Consider the following 21,001-nt stretch of genomic DNA (forward strand, 5'->3'; position numbering starts at 1 on the left):
ATAATCTTCTTAATGTACTGTCAGATCCTATTGGCTAGTATCTTGTTGGGAATTTTTGCATCTGTGTTCATCAGGGATATTGGTTTATAATTCTCCTTTTTGGTGGGGTCTTTGTCTGGTTTTGGAATTAAGGTGATGCTGGCCTCATAAAATGAGTTTGGAAGTATTCTATCCCTTTCTATCTTTCAGAACAGCTTTATTAGAATAGGTATTGTTTCTTTAAATGGTTGATAGAATTCCCCTGGGAAACCATCAGGCCCTGGACTTTTGTGTCTGGGGAGGTTTTTGATGACTGCTTCAATTTCCTCCCTGCTTTTTAGCCTGTTCAGGTTTTCTATTTCTTCCTGTTCCAGTTTTGGTAGTTTGTCGTTTTCCAGAAGTGCGTGCATTTCTTCTAGATTACCTAATTTATTTGCATATAGCTGCTCATAATATGTTTTTAAAATCATTTGTATTTCCTTGGTATTGGCTGTGATCTCTCCTTTTTTATTTGTGATTTTATTTAGCGTCTTTTCTCTTTTGTTTATAATAAGGCTTGTAATGGTTTATCTATCTTATTCTTTCAAAGAACCAACTCCTGGTTTTGTTGATCTGTTCTACAGTTTTTCTGGTCTCTATTTCATTGAGTTCTGCTTGAATCTTTATTATCTCTCTTCTGCTTGGTGTAGGTTATATTTGCTGTTCTTTCTCCAATTCCTTTAGGTGCGAGGTTAGCTTGTGTATTTAAGTTTTTTCCAATTTTTTGAGGGACGCTGTATTGCAATGTATTTCCCTCTTAGGACTGCTTTTGCTGTATCCCAAAGATTTTGAATGGTTGTATCTTCATTCTCATTAGTTTCCATGAATCTTTTTAATTCTTCTCTAATTTTCTGGTTGACCCATTCATCTTGTAGTAGGGTGCTCTTTTACCTCCATGTGTTTGAGTTTCTTTCAAATTTCTTCTTGTGATTGAGTTCAAGTTTCACAGCATTATGGTCTGAAAATATGCAGGGGACAATCCCATTTTTTGGTATCGGTTGAGACCTGATTTGTGACCCAGTATGTGGTCTATTCTGGAGAAAGTTCCATGTGCACTTGAGAAGAATGTGTATTGAGTTGTGTTCAGGTGCAAAGTTCTGTATATATCTGTGAAATCTATTTGGTCCAGTGTATCATTTAAAGCTCTTGTTTCTTTGGTGATGTGCTTAATTACAAGATCTGTCATTTGCAGAAAGTGCTGTGTTCAAGTCTCCCAGTATTAATGTATTATTATCTAAGTATGTCTTCACTTTGGTTTTTAATGGATTGATATACTTGGCAGCTCCCACATTAGGGGCATAAATATTCATGATTGTTAGGTCCTCTTGTTAGATAGATCCTTTAAGTATGATATAGTGTCCCTCTTCATCTCTTACTAGTCTTGGGGATAAACTTTAATTTATCTGATATGAGGACTGCGACCCCAGCTATCTTTTGAGGACCATTTGAATGGTAAATGGTTCTCCAACCTTTTATTTTCAGGCTGTAGCTGTCCTTAGGTCTAAAATGTGTCTCTGTAGACAGCAAATAGATGGGTCCTGCTTTTTTATCCAGTCTGAAACCATGTGTCTTTTGATGGGATCATTAAGCCCATTCACGTTCAGAGTTACTATTGAAAGATATGAATTTAGTGTCATCATAAAGCTATTCAGTCCCTGTTTTTGTGGATTGTTTCCTTGGACTTCCTCTTTCTTTTCAGGGGTCCCCTTAATATTTCTTGCAGAGCTGGTTTGGTGGTCACATATTCTTTCAGTTCCTGCCTGTCTTGGAAGCTCTTTATCTCTCCTTCTATTCTGAATGAGAGCCTTGCTGGATAAAGTATTCTTGGCTGCAGGTTCTTCTCATTTAGGACCCTGAATATATCCTGCCAGCCCTTTCTGGCCTGCCAGGTGTCTGTGGAGAGGTCTGCTGTTAATCTGATATTTCTCCCCATATAAGTTAGGGATCTCTTGTCTCTTGCTGCTTTAAGAATTTTCTCTTTATCTTTGAAATTTGCAAGTTTCACTATTAACTGTCGAGGTGTTGGACGGTTTTTATTGATTTTATGGGGAGGACCTCTCTATCTCCTGGATCTGAATGCCTGTTTCCCTCCCCAAATTAGGGAACTTCTCAGCTATGATTTGTTCAAATACGCTTTCTGGCCCTCTGGCCCTTTGGCGCCCTCTGGGACCCCAAATAAATGTAGATATTTCCTTCTGAGGTTGTCAGTTATTTCCCTTAACCTTTCCTCATGGTCTTTTAATTGTTTTTCTCTTTTTTCCTCAGCTTCCTTCCTTGCCATCAACTTGTCTTCTATGTCACTCTTTTTTCTACTTCATTAACCCTTGTTGTTAGGACCCCCAGTTTGCAATGCATCTCATTTAATTGATTTTAATTTCAGCCTCATTAGTTCAAAATTCTGCAGTCATGAAGTCTTTTGAATCCTATATGCTTTTCTCCAGAGTCACCAGTAGCTTTATAATTGTGCTCCTGAATTGGCTTTCTGACATCTAATTTTAATCCAAATTCTGTAACTCTGTGGCAGAGAGTACTGTTTCTGATTCTTTCTTTTGTGTTGTGTTTTTTCCTTCTAGTCATTTTGCTCAGTGCAGTGTGGCTAAAAACAAGTTGTACTTGTTAGAAGCGCAAACTCTTCTCTCTGTAGCATTCCAGCTGTTCTCTCTTTAAAACTCGGCGTCAAATCATAGGTTTTCAGGATGATTTGTGTTATGGGGGGGCGGGGGGGGTGGGGCAGCCAGCGGGAAGGAAGGAGTAACCAGAACCTGCAGAGTCTTTCAGGGGAAAGCTCCCAGACAGGAGCTGGCATATTCAGTAGAAGAAAAAAGCCAGTTCCAAACCTACCTAAAGGAGTTTTTAACAACTACTTGCATGATGCTTTGCAGTTTACAATATGATTTTTTATATATTTGCCCTGGTTTGAAAAGAACCATATGTAGTCTGAGCAATAAGACCTTTACCTCTGAGGAAGGGGGAGTGGGAGGAATGGGCAAAATGGGTGAAGGGGAGTGAATAGGAGATATTGGCTTCCAGATATGGAATGAGTAAGTCATGGGAAGAAGAGGCACAATATAGGGAATACAGTCAATGATATTGTAATAGCGTTATGTGGTGACAGATGGTAGCTATACATGCAGTGAGCCATAATATAATGAATGTATCTAGAAGTTGAATCACTATGTTGGTTGTGCTTTTAAAACTAATGTAACATTGTATGTCAACTATACTCAAAAATTTAAAAGTAATATATATATATATGTATATATAAGTATATATACATATAACACACACCATATATATGGCATTTTATCAAAAAGAAAAGGCCTTTCCCTGTGAGATCTGGAAACTATTCCTAATATAAGTAAGTTCTTTGAGGCTGTTCCTCATTTAGGTCAATCAACCAAGTCTTGTGCTATTTTTTTCACCTTTATTTTTGTACTGTAACTATCCAGTTAGGTTTTTCTTGTTTTTTGTGTTTTTGGTTTTTGTTCAAGCCTTTACAAATAACACTTTGTCCTTTTTCTCCAGTTATCTGTTAGTCTTTAATTCTGTCATCCAACATATTGATACCCCCTTCCAACTTTGTGTCACCTGCACATATAGTTAATCGGATCATAACAGATAATCACAGAAACTTGGGGTTTCAAGTCATGAGAATTTTTAAGAAGGGGAGAGAGAAACAGTAATTCTGTGCCAGGATTTGAATGTAGGTTTTGAATATAGTTTCTCCGTACTGTACAATGTCTCTCTAATTCATCTATTTACTAAGAGTGATTTCTAGAAATAATGGTCTTATATAAAACATAATAGCCACATTTGTTCCTATATTGTCATCTTATTTAATTTTCTAATCATTTCAAAAAATTTAATCTTATTTCTTCAACTGTTAATTCACACAATAACAGAAGACAAGTTCATCTAGACATAAGCATAATGATTTTAGGCTTGATTTTAGGTTAATTTTACATATGGGTTATAAACAGAATGCTATTCATATACACCTCTACCATCCTACTGTAGGATCAATTGACCAATTTTCAACAACTGACCAAGCAACTTCATGTAACTAAGGAGAACATAGAAATGGTAAGTGAAAATATCCATTTAGTGTACTTAATGTATATAAACTAGAAATTGTGACTTTAATATTTATTATGCTAATAAAACTTAGTAACAAAATGCCCATGTTATGTGTAATGAAAATAAGTAGGTAGTACTCTTTTCTCTTTATCTGTCTTTTTCTTTCATATTCAGTGGCATGACAATGTTCATGATACTGACTGGAGATCTAAAGCTGGCATCTCGGGCAGCCCGGGTGGCTCAGCAGTTTATCGCCACCTTCAGCCCAGGGTATGATCCTGGAGACCTGGGATGAAGTCCTGCATTGGGCTCCCTGCATGGAGCCTGCTTCTCCCTCTGCCTGCGTCTCTGCCTGCCCCTCTCTCTCTCTCTCTCTCTCTCTCTCTCTGTCTCTCATGAATAAATAAATAAAATATTCAGAAAATAAATATAAAATAAAAATAATGCTAACATCTGTCTGAAATATCACGTAACATAATAGTAATCTTAGGGTCCTTGGTAGGATCTCTTGAGAGTAATCTAGACTGTGAGCTTCTCAAGAATAGGACTCATGCTTTATTCTTAGAATTTCATTTAGCATGCTGGTAGGTATATAATAAGAATAGTGGACCTGATAAATGAGTAGCACAGTTTCCTAAAAATAATAGGACATTAAGAATCATTTGTTAGTTGTTTGGCCACCAGTATTAATTGTTACATCTAAATGTCCCTTTAATTTTTTTCTAAACGAAATGTATTAATTAGCCTTCCTAATTCTGCTCTTTACCTTTTTTCTCCTCTCCTCTTTTTTTCTCTTCTTTTCTCTCCTTTTCTTCTTGGAATTTTATTTTACCTCATTGTTGTGTAATACAATTATGACATCCCAGGTAATTCCTCTTTCCTTTCTTCATTTTTCTTAATAACTCTGCTAATTCTTGCTAGTGCCTAGAAAATGTCTTTCTAATGAAAATGTCTTTAAGAGAGGAGTTGTACCACCCAAAGTAAGTTACCCAATTTTTTTCTACTTTTCAAAATTTTCTCCTTTAACCATGTAAAAAACGAAGTGAATTTTACCTTATTTCACTTCTGTTACTCTTAATCACTTAACATTTTTAATAATATACTTCTTAGATATTTTAAATAGTATTGAAGTACTCCAGAACAAAATGATATCCGTAATTAACAAATCACATTTCTCTGTGAAATTAATAGTTTAACCTAACATCACATCTATATCTCTTAGAATTGCAAGGATTATATAATTCTTTGTATCTTATACCACAGGGAGCCCCTATTTTATTATTAGCTACCCCAAATCATTCTGATGAAAGTCATGGGAAACAATTATTTGAATATTCATAGGAAATGCATTAAAAATTTCTAAGGCACAAGAAATTCATAGATTTTGGCCAAAACTAAGAATAGTGAGTTATATATATGTACAATAAAAATGATAAAGGAGTGACAAGATGGATGAAAGAGAGTCGTGTTATAAAGAGCAAAAAAGAGACTATCCTGGAGGTTAAAAGAAAGGAATATGGTAAGAGAAATTTTAAAACTTAAGCATTTTTCTTAATATACTTCATTGGGTATCACACAAGACTGCTAAATGTGAAGGGACATAGCTAAGTGATTGTAAAGATCTTGTACATCTCAAAGAGCATTCAGAGTATAGTTACAGAAGCAAGTGTGAGTCAAAATCAAACTTGAAGAAAAGTACCCATTAAAAAGTTTTCTGATTTGGGCACCTGGTGGCTCAGTGGTTGAGCATCTGCCTTTGGCTCAGGTCATGATCTCGGGGTCCTGGGATCAAGTCCTGCATTGGGCTCTCCACGAGGAGCCTGCTTCTGTCTGTTTGTCTGTCTGTCTCTGTCTCTCTCTGTCTCTCTCTGTCTCTCTCTCTCTCTGTGTCTCATGAATAAATAAAATCTTAAAGAAAAAGTTTTCTGATTCCATGAATAAGCTGATTAATTGAATAGTTTCCTATAAATGTACAGTAATTTGATAAGTACACAAAGAAGTAAATATCTTTCATGACCAGTGCACATTTGTAACATATAAAAGGTAGACTCTCCTAATGTGAATGGTACATAAAAGTACAAGTTTATATTTTTTACTGTGACTATAAATACAATGGGAGTTCACATTTCCTAGAGATTCTCTTTCCTGAAATCTTTTTTTTTTTTTTGAGATTTGTTCACCTCTATAAAATTACTCAAAAATTTTTTTCAAAAAAGTTTTCTGATTGCATATTAAGTTCCTTTAACTGTCAAAGGTTCTCTAATTGCAAGAGAAATGTACATCTATCCACAGACCCCTGTCCTACGTGGTAAAACAGGGATGACATATGAAATTATCATGATCAGTGTTTGAAAGGGATGCTTCCCTGGACCTTTATGAATCTCCAAAATCTAGAATATTAATACAGTATATAATTTTTTTTTGTAATGACAGAGAACACCATATTCACATGCAGCTGTTGAGCTCTACTAGGCTTGCTAACAAATTAGCTCCCAACACTAGCTTTTTAAAATTCACGATTCCAATTTACACTTCTCCTAATCACTCTACATCATTTATCTTTAAGGTGCTCCCAAATGGTAAAAGAAATACAAGCATCAATTATGTTAGTGCCAAATGACAGTATATATAATAAAAAGTTAACAGTACATTACAGACATAAAAGAATTTAGAGTTGTGAATCAGTTTGAACTGAAATCATTGAGGTAGCTTCACAGGAGAGTTTGAAATGATATTAAAGGCCATCTACTTCCTCAAATGATTTAGGCATCCTTTTATTAAATGCTTTTCAGTTAGATGATCATCTAGCCTCTGCTTTAAGTATTCTCTGTAAGAGATTTATCACTTCCCCAAGAGTCTGTTCCTTTGAATTCTGATTATTAGGAAATTGAAATCTGAGGCATGTGATGGCTCAGTTGGTTAAATGTCTGCCTTCATTTGGCTCAGGTCATAATCTCAGGGTCCTGAGATTGAGCCCTGTGTCAGGCTCTCTGCTCAGTGGGGAGTCTGCTTCTCCCTCTGCCCCTGTCCCCAACTCATGCTCTCTCAATAAATAAAGTCTTGAAAAGAAAAGAAAGAAAAGAAAGAAAAGAAAAGAAAAGAAAAGAAAAGAAGGAAGAGAGAGAGAGAGAGAGAAAGAAGAAAGAAAGGAAAGAAAGAAAGAAAGAAAGAAAGAAAGAAAGCAAGCTAAAATCCTATTATGTTTCCTCCCACTGATGTATGGTTTTATCTTCTGGAGTAACATAGAACAAGCTCACTTCTTCAAATCAATCCTTCAGTTTATTTACTTGTAATCATTATGTCTTTCCTGATTCGTGCCCAATGTTGTACCCAGTTTTTTTTTTTTTTTCAACTATTCTGGTATAATTTACCTACCTCTCATTTATTCTGGCCTTCTTTCCCTGTGTGTGATAGTATCTTAAGTTGTGTTCTGTGAATTGAACACTAAATGCTGGTCTGCAGTAGTCTGCTTCCCAAAATAAAGATGCAGTCCTCAGACTGTCTTTCATGTTTCAGTGGAGGCATTCATTCACTTATTCCTTAAAGGTGTAAGTACTTCTAGTGTACTAAATCATATGCCAGTCACTTGAGAATTCTGGGAGAAGATAGTCTTCAAAAAATGGTTTGTGTTACAGCCATGAACTTTAAATTTAGGTTTTGAATACAATGCAAGGTGCCTTGTGAAAGTGCATATAAAGTTCTGTCAAAGTGCAGAAAGGAAACAATTATTTGTCTTAAAGTGAATGGATGATGGCAGAATGGAATTCCAATTCCAGAGGAAAATAAAATAGTGTATAAAAATATGAAGTCAATAAAATTGGGTAGAGTATGAGAGAAGCACAATGAAAACTCCAGAAGAAGCAGGTTGGAGAGATGTATATATGATCTGTTGGGATGGGAAAAAACTGAAATCAAGACTGTTGATGAGGTAATAACTATAGTCTATATGACTTTGCCCATAAGGCATACAGATAAAGATGATAAAAATAAGGAATTGAAATTGTGCCTTCATGGTAAAACCATCACTTAGGGAAGAAAATCAGTCCCCGGGATCCCTGGGTGGCGCAGCGGTTTAGCGCCTGCCTTTGGCCCAGGGCGCGATCCTGGAGACCCGGGATCGAATCCCACATCGGGCTCCCGGTGCATGGAGCCTGCTTCTCCCTCTGCCTGTGTCTCTGCCTCTCTCTCTCTCTGTGTGTGTGACTATCATAAATAAATAAAAATTAAAAAAAAAAGAAAAGAAAAGAAAATCAGTTCCCTTAGAAAAAAATTTTATACACCTGGAAGACTGCTTCATATCTTACTTTAGGTCCCTTCAGAGGCTAACCCTGAAAGAGGATTCTGAAGCATGTCATTTATTTAGGAGATAATACCAGGGAGCACCAGTAGGGAAATGGGGAAGTGAGACTGGGAAGAGAAAAGAAGGCAGCCAAAGGGTTTTTAATAATCTTGCAAATTAACACCATGGGTAACTGAAATTTAATCCTCTGGAAGCCAGTGTAGAACAGGCTCAGACTTACTCCACCATGAGCCACAGGAGTTTGGAACACCAGTTCCAAAACAGCCACAGGAGTTTTTACACACCAGTTCCAAACAGCCACAGGAGTTTTTACACACAAGTTCTCTTCAGTCATTATTATCCAGCTCTTCCAGAGCAGGCTGGGGACATGAATTCTCCAGCACCTGATGTCTTACACAGTTAGGTAAACAAAGGAGGCTCCAATGGCCAAGAAAACCATAAAACCTCGAAAAGCAGATGCAGGTGGTTTGAAGTGAAGCAAGTGTCCACTAAAGTAGTAAAGTAAAGGTAAGGAAAGATTGCCAAGGTTATATTTTACCATCAAAAACTTTAATCATTATCATGACTTCATTTTTTTCTACTTATGTGCCCTACAGTTAATCTTTAAAGATGTAGTTTTAAATGTTCTAATACTGAATGTTTCTTTTTTTTGTTTTCTTGTGATAGACTAACCAACACTTTCTGGAAACAGTTACTGAACAAAATGTGGAAATCGAGCAACTTCGAAAACAACTTAGGTATTTTGAAAAATGGATTTTATTTTATTAATAATTATTTTTCTTCAGAATAAGTGATGATGGCATAATTTTTCCACGAACATTTTTTTTCTTCTCTTTTAAGCTTCTGTCAAAAGCTTTCTGGACATATGCTCTGTTAGTACCGGAAAATATTGAAAATACTGAAATCAAGACAATTAGGAGGAGGCAACTATAATATATATGATATGATATATATAAAGGGATGTTTCATGATGGTAAAACTGATGCTTATGGAGGAAAATCAGTCCTTTTAGAAATATCTCTGCACATATCTTTGTGTTCCCCCATAAGCAGACCTTGAGTAAAAGGGTGTCAAATCATGTAATTTATTTAGATGTAATACCAGGGAAGTGGGGAAGTGAAACAGGGAAAAAAGACAAAGCCAAAAGAGGGTTTTTAAAACCTGGGCAACTTAATACTATACATATTTATTGTGGCCCAGTGGTTTAATAATCATTGCATTAATAGACTTCACAGGAAAATCTTTTTCACTTTATGTTTCCCTTACTTATAATACTTAAAATTCAGAAGTATAGGCATAATAGAATTTTGCTCCATGATGCATTTAGAAGTATCTTTAAATTGTGATATAAATCAACATTTTATTAAAAATGTAACTTTGTTTGTTAAACGAACCTTGCTATTTATTTTTTTATACCATCATGTATTTTTGCCCCACAAAATATTTAGCTTTTTTTATAAAAGACTTTATTTTATAAAATTTTGTGCACCATTTTTTATGTTTTTATTTTATTGCCTTTATCAGCTTTTTAATTTAAGTAACTTTACTTTCTTTTCCCCTAGACATTCCTACCTTTGGGCACTTATTTGATCCTCTTTATTTCTTTAGATGTTATTGATTTTACTGTTTAAAATACTAAGGTTTATTTAGTTGCAAGATTTCATTCTTTTTTTCAAGATGGAAGTTTTGTTTTGTTTTTTTATAAAACTAATGTAAATCCATTATAGAAAACTCTAGATAGTATAAAAGTATATCAACTTGCATTACAATTCTGGCACTAACCATAGTTAGTCCACATTCCACAGGTTAATAACACAATCCCCAATAAGACTACTTTCACTAAGACACAAGTTCAAGGATCCCCAGGCCACCCACACATCTGACCAATTGGCTATAAATGCAGGTGTTTCCTCTAACCACCCAGGCTCAGTAATTCTCCAGAATGGCTCAGGGAACTCAGGAAAGCACTATACTTACGATTAAAGTTTTATTATAAAGGTCAGAGATCAAAACCAGACAAAAGAATAGACTCATTGAAGAAAGGTCTCAGAATTTGGACTTTCATGTTCTTTGCCCATGGAACCAGGATGCATGACCCTCCTGGAACATCACTCTGTTCACCAATTAGGAAGCTCACCTAAGCCTTAGTGTCCAGAGATTTTATTGGATTTTGATTATGTGCATATGATTTGTATTAAATGTAAATAAATTTACTTTTTAATGATATTTCTGAATGACTACATCATAGAACACAACTTTGACTATACTTCTGAAATTTAAGTATTATGACTGATTGCACTGGCCACTTGATTGAACCCAGTCTCCAGTCTCCCTCTTCTCCCTGGCAGTCAGAAGGTTGGGCCTATATCATGGCTCAAGGCCCCAAGTCTCTAATTACATGGTTGCTCTTATCAGCTAGGCCCAGCTCCCATTCTGAAACTAGTGTCTTACCTTGAGTCACGTCATTAGCATAAACTCATATGTGGTCCCAGGAGCCTACTGTAAATAACAAAAATAATCCTACTATGGGTGAGAGGTAGTAATGGCCTTGCAATTTTAAATATGAGTATGTAGATCTCACTGAGCAGTTGAGATTTGAACAAAGACTTGAAGGATATGAACAGATTATCCGTACAATGAAGGGAAAGAGTTTTCCAAGTGTAGAACTTGCCATTACATAATTGGAAACATGCTTAAGGAACAGCAAGGATGCTAGATGTCTCTGTGATTTATTTGAAGAGTAGCAAACCATTCCAATACTTTGTGACTCAAAACAATAGCCTACTTAGTTTATGATATGAGGGACAATAGAGCAGTTTTTTGGTCTGGACTTACTGGGCTGTATCTACTGAACTTGCCTATGTGTCTCTGGTTGGTCTGCTAACAGTGTAGTAGTTGGCAGTGGATGATAAACTGACAGGTTTATCACCTAGGTTCTTTTTTTTTTTAAGATTTTATTTTAATTTATGAGAGACACAGAGAGAGGCAGGGACATAGGCAGAGGGAGAAGCAGGCTCCCCACAAGGAGCCTAATGTAGGACTGGATCTCAGGACCCCGGGATCATGACCTGAGCCAAAGGCAGACGCTCGACCACTGAGCCACCCAGGCGCCCTTATCATCCAATTTCTGATGAAGGAAATTGTCAGTTTCTTCACCAGGACAACAAGGAAAGCCTTACTTTACTTCATCATGGCAGGGTTGGTTACCAATGATAGTAAAAGAGGAAATCCCAATGTACAAATATTTTTCAAGCCTCTCTCGAGTCATATTTGTTAATATACTAATGGCAAAGCAAGTCACAAGATCAACCCAAATTCAAAGGATAACGAAATAGGTAATCCTCTTGATGGGAAGTTTTTAAACATCATGTTACAAAGATGTGGATGTGGAGTGGGAAGAATTTAGGGCCATTTTTTTTTTACATTCTCTCTCACTAGTATACAGAGTATACAGGAATACAGGAAACGAGCAGTAATAAATGAAGTCAGAAATGTTATGGAGAGTGGAAGACAAGGTGAATGGGCCTTGTAGGCTATTGTGAGGACTTTCGTTTTTTGCTGTGGGTGAAATAGGATTTTGGGGGGGTTTTTTTTGGTTTTTGGTTTTTAGGAATGGTTTTTAATAGGAGATTGACACAATCTGACTTCTATTTTAATAGGATTGATCATTCTGACTGCCGTATTGAAAATAGACTGTAAAGAGGCAAAAATGGAAGAAGGGAGACCAGTGAGGAGGCTATTGCAGTACCCAGGAAAAAAATCATGTTGGCGAGGACTGTGGTGGTAGCAATGGGAGACGGTTAAGATGTGGTCAGATTCTGGTTTTCTTTTTTAAATGTTTTATATGGTAGATTCAAGAGGATAGATTGGATAAAGGTAACAGATTGAGTCATCATGGGTGACTTGATTTTTTTTTTCGACAAGCAACTGGAAGAATGAACTGAGAAGTCTATGTATAGGTGGCCAGATTTGGTGGGGGAGGAGGCAGTTTGGGCCGTATTGAGATTATACAAACTACTGGAAATCCTAATGCTATTAACCATTAGCATGCAGTTCAGTAGAGATCTAGACTCAAGATATGAAATTTTTAATGTTCAACAGAAAAATAGTGTTTAAAGCCATGAGACTGGAATAAATAAGTACGGTTGACCCTTGAACAGTACAGATTCACTTCATGGGTCCATTTACGTGCAGATTTTTTTCGTTAAATACATACAGTATTGTAAATGTATTTTCTCTTCCTTAGGATTTTCTTAACATTTTTTTTCTCTTCATTGTAAGAATACAGTACATAATATGTACAACATAAAAAATATGGGTTAATCAAGTATAAATGTTAGTGGTAAGGCTTCTAGTCAGCATTAGGCTATTAGTAGTTAAGTTTTGGGAATGTCAAACATTATATGTGGATTTTTGACTACATGGAGGAGTCGATACTGCTAACCCCCTTGTTGTTTGAAGGTCAACTTTTCTTGGATGGGACGATTAAATTTCCTAATGAGAATAAGTCTTCCCAGATCTTTAAAAATAATCTCAGTGTAATTTGTGCTAAAACCCCTGTAGTTTGTATGTATATATGTGTCTGAGAGAGAGAAACTTGGTAATCTAATCCTAATATTATTAATTAGGAAAGTGCCATTTACCAAGACCATTCTACAGAAGAGTAAAATGCAGTGTTATTTGTAAGAGCATGAGTTTGACAAAACAGAATAAAGAGCATGTAGAAATTTCATATATAACAGAGGTTGCATTATAAATCAGTAGGAAAATAGTCATGTGGGGAATGGTTGCTATCCATGAAAAAGATATGTAAAGCTTTGCTTTTCACATTTAAGTATTTATATGGTTTTATGAATTAAATACCTAAATGTAAAAAGCAAAACTTTATAGATTTTCTTTTAAAGTATCAAACAGTCTCTCTTGAACATTTGCTAAGGAAGTATTTCTTAATCAAAATTTAAATGCAAGCCAAAAAGGAAAAGATTGACATACTTGAATATGTTGAAATATAAGACTTATATTACGAAAATCAGTATGTCAAATGAAAAGGCAATCCATAGTCTGTGAGAAGACATTTGCAATGCATATAACTGACAGTGCATTAGTGTTGAGGAAACGTAACTAAGCATCAATTAATAATAAGTAAAAGTCCATAGAAAATTGGGTAAAGGATATGACCATTTCAAAAGTCATAACAATCAGGAAAGTGCAAAACCTAATGTGATACTATTTCTAAATAATACTACTGAAATAATGTGATAATTTGATACCAATTATCAGCATCAAAAATATTATGTGAAGTGTAATAATAAGGTACAAAAGGAAATTAGTTTTATAGATTTTTTTATAGTTTTATAGTTTATATAGATTTTATACATTATATACATTTTATATAGAAGTATATACATTATATACATTTTAAATATTTTAAACAGTAGAGTGATCATTTAAACACTGATGATGGATATGTACTTTTTTAGTTATATACATATCAGGTATATAGTAAAGTAAAATGTATATATATTATATGTGTGTGTATATTATAAAAGAATAAAATGTAAAATTACTAGGACTGATATACCCTAACTTCAAATTACTAATTGTCTGTATTTGTAGAAGTAGAACATTGGAGACAGCCTAAGTGTCTGTCACTAAGGAAATGGATAGGTAAATTGTAGTGTTTGCATCCTGTGGAATAATATGCATCATTTAGAAACCTGTATTTACATGTAGAGGTATAGTTATAGCAACATAGATAGATCGAAAAAACAAGGTTTATATAAAGTAAAAAAAAGATATGGTTCTATAGCATAAAAAACACACACACATACAAATAACATATATTTTACCAGCATATGTATATGTTCAAGAATATATCACATTTTAATGTGAACCTACAAAATGAAGGGGAATGAGGGAGGGATTGGGAATGAACAGGAAAATAAAATGAGAGCAGTCTTTCAAAGCTAATAGTGATAATGGGCCATGGAAAGAGTAGTGTGATTAGCTCAACTCTGCACTCAGGGTTCAGGAAGAATGGAAGAAAGAAGAATATGACTTATGGTGTATGTAGGATAAATCAGGGTGTGGAGATTCTGGAAGGAAGATGAGTAAGGAAACTGATTCATGAAGACCTTCAGTCATATGATAATAATAGAAATAGAAAATTAAAATGATGTAAAAGATTCCGTATAGGAAAAATGGACAGACCTTGGTGATATTGGGCTAAAGGATAGGGGAAGAACTGCAGAATTTTATTGCTAAAGCTATCTTACTGATCATCTTAGTTTAACTTCCCAGTTTTATAGAAGAAACCAAACTGAACCAAAGGCTCAGAAATTGTCCAGGGTTGTATGACAAATTCATGGAAGAGCCAAATTAGAACTTACATCTTGAATTGCTAATCTGGTGAGTTTTTAAACCTGGCTTTCTGACAGTGTTCACAGCAGTAAGAAAGTCAAGAATGAGAATTTATTTTTAAAGGATCATGAGTGATTACATTGACTTTTGACATCTGCATGGAACTTTCATTTGGTTTTTGGACATTTGGGCCTAAAGATTTTAAATTAGGGTTAGAAATCAGTAAAGCTAGTTGTGGTTTTCTAAAACCTAAAAGGTTTTAAGTGTTTAATTGTCCATGAACAATTTTGCCATAATATTTACTGACAGTATTCCATAGCTTAACATTAAGCAGTTCATTGTTGTATACATAAAACTATGCTTGCTTTTCCTGCCACAGATTTGAAGAAACATAAGGATAAGCAGATGCTTCTTTTAGAGAAGAGGGTGTTGCTTTCAAGCTTGACAGATTCTGAATGATGGGGCATATTGACATTACTAGAATTTAGGTTTTGAGATTCCCCTATATTTATGCCAAGAATAACTAAACTAAAAACTCTTTAAATTCTAGATTTGTTTATACTTATACTGAAAACAATTAGTTTCATTTGCTGTCTGATTTTTATAGTGCAAAAAAAATTAGAATCATAGGAACTTAGACTGAAGGCTTTTATCATTTTCCTTTTCAGGCGTTTCTGGTAATGCTCTGTCAGAGTAGATAAAACTTCAGCCTAACTTCTAAGAACCTTCGATCACCTGCTCCCCCCCCCCCCCCACCTTCCAGTTATATACAAACTGCTCAAAATAGTTATTTTACTGCTTCTCATGAAAAAACTTTTGGTTTCTTCCTTTTGCCTTTGGTCATTATTCTGTTTCTCAGACCTTATAACCTTAAAAATCTGGTTAAAACCTGCCTTCTCCAAGAATACTTCTCTCAATTCGTTACACTAGATTTTCACTCTTCTTTTCTTGTGGATATACTCAGCATTTATTCATTTTAAGATGAGAGTTTATGCTATTTCTCTTTCAGTGCATTTTTGTCACATATATTGCTTATAATGTATATTTAGCTGACTTTATAGGAACAATTATTTTTCAAGTCATGTGCTCAGATTTTACATCTCCCTTACAATTTTTTTTTTTTTTTAATTTGAGAGAGTGAGTGAGTGAGAGTGAGCCTGGAGGAGTAGCAGAGTGGGGAGTAAGAGGATGGTGGAAAGAATCTTAAGCAGACTCCGTGCTGAGTGTGGATCCCAATGTGGGGCTCAGCCTTGCAATCCTGAGATCATGACCTCAGCCAAAAACAGAGTCAGAGGTTTAACCAACTGAGCTACCTAGGCACCCCTCCCGCCTTGGAAAATCTTTGAAGGAAAGGATTGTCATTTGTGTATCTCAGGAATAAGTTTTTTGGTTGTTGTTGTTATTAAAGTTTATTTATTTAGTTGAGAGAGCGTGTGCATGCGAGCAGGGGTAGGAGCAGAGGGAGAGGAGCTGGAAAAAGAAAGAAACAGACTCCCCACTGAGTATGGAGCCCAGTGCAGGGCTCAATTCTAGGACCCTGAGATTGTGACATGAGCTGGAATCAAGAGCCAGGTACTTAAATCGATTGAGCCACCCAGGTGCCTCTCAGGAATAACTTGTAAAAGGATGTAACTGTAAAGATTCACTAACGAACTTGCATAGGGATCCATATTAACTTTCAATCAGATCGACATCATCAGAATATTTATTTTAAAAAAAATTTGGTCACTAAGGAATGATCTCATTAGCAGAAACAGATACTATCTTCATATAAAGAATCTGTAATTTGTTAATCACCTTATTTTATATATTTTTTTAAAGATTTTATTTATTTATTCATGAGAAACACAGAGAGAGAGAGGCAGAAACACAGGCAGAGGGAGAAGCAGGCTCCATGAAGAGAGCCCGACATGGGACTTGATCCCGGGTCTCCAGGATCAGGCCCTGGGCTGAAGGCAGCGCTAAACTGCTGAGCCACCCGGGCTGCCCACCTTATTTTATATTTATTGAAAACTTAGGGATCCCTGGGTGGCGCAGTGGTTTAGCGCCTGTCTTTGGCCCAGGGCATGATCCTGGAGACCCGGGATCGAATCCCACGTCGGGCTCCCGGTGCATGGAGCCTACTTCTCCCTCTGCCTATGTCTCTGCCTCTCTCTCTCTCTCTCTCTCTCTCTCTCTCTCTCTCTCTCTCTGTGACTGTCATAAATAAATAAAAATTAAAAAAAAAAAAAACTTAAACGTGTGCTCTGAGTGTAGAAAAAAGTCCTTAATAAGTTTCTGTACGATACAGCCTCAAAATTGTTGTAATTAGACTCATTTCACACATCTTTTGTGGGTTCAAAAATTTCTAAAGATGAGATCCCATTCCGTTTTTCTAGCTTGAGGTTGTTTTTGTTGTTTCTACTTAACGTAGGTCAGGAGTACTAAACTAAGCTTCCTGAATCTTTTTATATTTGTGAATGACACCATCCAGTTCCTGCTTCAGAAAACTAGGAGGCATCCATCCTAAATCCTTTTCTGTCCCAGCTCTACCTTCTAAATGCCTCTCAGATCCTCCACTTTTATATCACTATAGTGTTACTGTTTTGCTCAGTCCATCAATGCTGCAGTAACCTCCAAAATAACTAAACTCTTCCCATCTTCTTTTTTCATATTGTCATCGAAATGATCTTTCTAAAATAAAATCTGATCATGGCTTTCTCCTTTAATGGCTACTAAATGCCTATAGGATTTAATTAAAATTACTCAACATGACATTAAAACCATCTGTGACTTGACCTTTGGCTACTTAACTCTGTATTTTGTCAGTCTTCACTTCAGTTTTCTGAACTACTTTCAGTTTCCCAAACCAGCCATGCTATTTCATAACTCCCTAACTTTTGATCACATTGTTCAAGCTGCCTGAAATGCCCATTCCTGATAAATCTTCTCTCAACTTTCAAAGTTCAGCTGAAGAATCACATCTACTAGAAATCTTTTTCTGAATCTTTATGGTTTATTCCTCCTCGGGTAGGAACCAAGCATGCCTACCTTTGTACCTCAGCTATAAACTGCACATACATCTGTCACAGCCTTTTTAACATTTTAGTCTACATAATTCTTTACAAATTGATCTCTCTTTGCTAGTTTATAAAGCTCCTAATTTAGCTATTTTTATCTTGCCATAATCTAACACAGTGGTAGACACATAGCAAGTGCTCAAAAAATATTTTGTGAGTCATTAAGTCAGCTAATTAAGTAATTAAGTTGCATCTCATTGGAGGGGCAAAACTAAATTTATGTGAGCTTATATTAGTGTACTTTAGCATTGGTCTTTTGAGGGGCACAACTGTTTTCTCAGACTGTAATTATTTTTAAAATTATATGTTAAATTCTTCAGTTGTGGAGTAATGCATGTCTACTTAGTACTTTGATCTGTAAAACACCTGAAAAAAAAAAATTTCATATAACTAATAGTAGCTTTGCAGACTAATTTAAGAGATTTTTCAGTGTTTCCCATTATGGATCCAGGCTTTAAGCTATATTGACTTTTAAATCTGTTTTTATTACTAATCATCTCTAAGTTTAAATGCATGATAGATGAATTTAAGGTTTTTGTTTAGTGTTCTATTTAAATATGAAATAAAATCCAGGAAATCTGTAAAATGTGATGGTAAAATGATTTATAACTAAATGGTTTTATTGAAGAGCAGGTTGCTTAACTGAATGAACTTCAGTTTCCTCATCCTTATAATAGAAGTAAAATTAGCTTCTCTACAGTTTTGCAATATACTATATACTTTTACTGTCTTTTCTCTCTTCCATTCTACTTTGATATCCAACTTATGTAAGTAGGCTTGTATAATACATACTAAGCAGTCTCTCGTAGTCTCTCTTTTGTGGGGTTCTTCCAAGACCTTCAGTATATAGACATCACCTGATGTTTCTTCAGATTACCATATTTAATCCTTTCCCTTTTTTGAAATTGCTTGGAAGAAGAATCTATATTTGCTATAGTCACTCTTTGGAATTTCTTTCAATTTGGATTTTGTCTAACCTTTCTATTTTTCTTTTCCTCAAGCTTATTGGTACCTTTTTTACCCTTTTTGCCTGAAAACAAAATCCTCCATTCTCTTTGATGATTTTTCTGCCCTTCTTGAACATTTCTCTACCGTCTTTTGTGTTTGTACCCTGATTTCCTCTCTGACCTTTGTGACCATTTCTTTTCTTCCTTAGTTTTTCTACTTCCTTAGTCTACCCACTGAAAGTAGACATTTCTTCAATTTCTAGCTATATTATATATTTTTCTCCCTCCTTAGATGATCATTATCCTACCCAACTTAAACTTTAACCTCACTAATAACTGTTTCCCAAATATGTACCTCTGGCCATACCTTTTTTGAGCTCTATACTTGAATTACTTAGAGCAAGAGTTCTCAAAAAAAAATTTTTTAAGCAGCAGAACCTTTTAAAAAATCTTATACATGGAACCCCAATATATAAAACTGGTAAAAGTGGAACTGTTATGATTGAGGTAAGGAGTGCAAATCTTCCCCATCTTGTAATTAATACCATCATCACACCTAGGAATTTTGCTTATTCTCTTTTGCTATTCCTCGCCACCCCATCATTCATTCATATCTTGTTGGCTCTCTATCCAGCTTATCACAAGTCCAATCATTAGGACTCTCACCTCTATCCCAAGCCATCACTGTATCTTACTTGTATTTGTCTTCTATCTGGTCTCTCTGCTTTCACTCTTATCCACTGTAAATCACTCGCTAAACACTGGCCCAAGTAGTCTCCTCAAAGCATAAAATAAACCTGTCACTCACCCATTTTAACACTTCATGGATTTTCATTGCAATTGGAACAAATTCCAAAATTCTTACTATGTTCAAAGGTACTTCTATGAATCTGACCTCTCTGCCTTCTTCTCTGATTTCATCTTCAATTTTTTTCTGTAATTCCAACTAATTATAATTTCTTAAAGTACTTTTCCCATACTAGTTACATATTATTGTTAATTCTCTCTTCCTTGTAATTCTACCTAGATTTTCTTAAGTTGACCTCATTGTCCTTTAGACCTTAGCTCAAATATCCCTTCCTTAGACAGCCTTTCCTTGATGCCCAACATCTTTTTCTCATTGTTCTATACCATTTGCTTCATAGTATTATACTTTCTGAAATTACTTCATTTATTTGTTTACATATATATTGTCTTTCTCCCTCTACTACAGTGTAAACTTTATGAGGACAGGGGCCTTATCTCCCTTACTTACTACTGCATCACCAGTGCTGATTATTATAGTACTTAGTACAGCTTATATTAGGTGCTTAATGAAGTAAGTCTAGGACTCTAGAAATACAGTTTAATAAAAGAAAACTGAATGAGTCACCAGCAGTTGAAGCTCAGCATGTTCTGACTGTATTCACAGTGTCTGGCATATTATAAGCATTCAATAAATATTTGTTCAAAGAATGAATCAGTGGAATCTCTTAGATTCTATCTTGGTAAAAACTATGCTATCTTTCCCAGTGGAACTTCTTGCTTACTGTCACCATCACTCTAGTTTAGACCTTTCCTGCCTCTGTTTCATTTATTATGAGCTATTGGTTAAAGAAAGAGAACAATCACTCTAGTCCATGTTTTTTCACAAATGCCACATGTATATTCCTAAAGTATAGCTCTGGTCCCATTATTTGAGTGCTCCCCATTGCACTTAATATAGTTCATTTAACTTGTTAATTGAGCCACATTGTAACCTCTTATCACCTTTCCAGTGTTATTCTCCATCTTATCTAAACATGTCCTACACTTTCCTGCCTTCATGCTTGTCCTTACTCTCTCTAGGAGCAGCATAGTGCCCACTAGGCTCTATCCCAGCCAAATCCACTGACAACTCCAGGCTCAAGCCCTGCCAGTTGCAGGAACCCGCAAAATGCAGCCCCTTTCATTTCCTAAGCCAAGGGCTTTGGGGAAATGTTCTCCTTGTGTGTTCCCCTGTGTAGTCCTCTCTTTCGTCATTCTCTGTGACCACACTCCCTCCCCTCTGTAGCACCCATGATCCGTTTTTCCCCTAAACCATGTCTCTGTATTTCCTACCTTTTTCCATGTAGCCTCTTCTCTCTTTTTAGTTGTAGTTTCTTCTGTCAGTCTTCAGGTCAATTTCTGGGGTATTTAGGATAATTTGATAGTTACCTAGTTGTGTTTATGGGATAAGACTAGTCTAGGGTCCTCCTACACCTGTTCCTGTCTGCTAATCA

The 21,001-nt window shown here is 35.6% G+C and overlaps 1 protein-coding gene across 7 annotated transcripts in view; it reads left to right on the forward strand.

Moving 5' to 3' along the window:
• SCLT1 (sodium channel and clathrin linker 1) overlaps nt 1-21,001 on the forward strand; it is a 177,265-nt gene that overhangs the window by 50,725 nt on the left and 105,539 nt on the right. For all 7 annotated transcript variants that reach the window (XR_005373912.1, XR_005373913.1, XR_005373911.1 and 4 more), the window contains exons 8-9: nt 4,036-4,101; nt 9,062-9,132. Coding sequence is in view for 4 of the 7 variants with exons in the window: in XM_038564635.1 (XP_038420563.1) it covers nt 4,036-4,101; nt 9,062-9,132 (137 nt within the window). In the remaining 3 variants the exon portion in view is untranslated. The remainder of the gene's footprint in view (nt 1-4,035; nt 4,102-9,061; nt 9,133-21,001) is intronic.

The sequence above is a fragment of the Canis lupus genome, chromosome 19 (genome assembly GCF_011100685.1).
Source record: "Canis lupus familiaris isolate Mischka breed German Shepherd chromosome 19, alternate assembly UU_Cfam_GSD_1.0, whole genome shotgun sequence".
NCBI classification, from domain to species: Eukaryota; Metazoa; Chordata; class Mammalia; order Carnivora; family Canidae; genus Canis; species Canis lupus.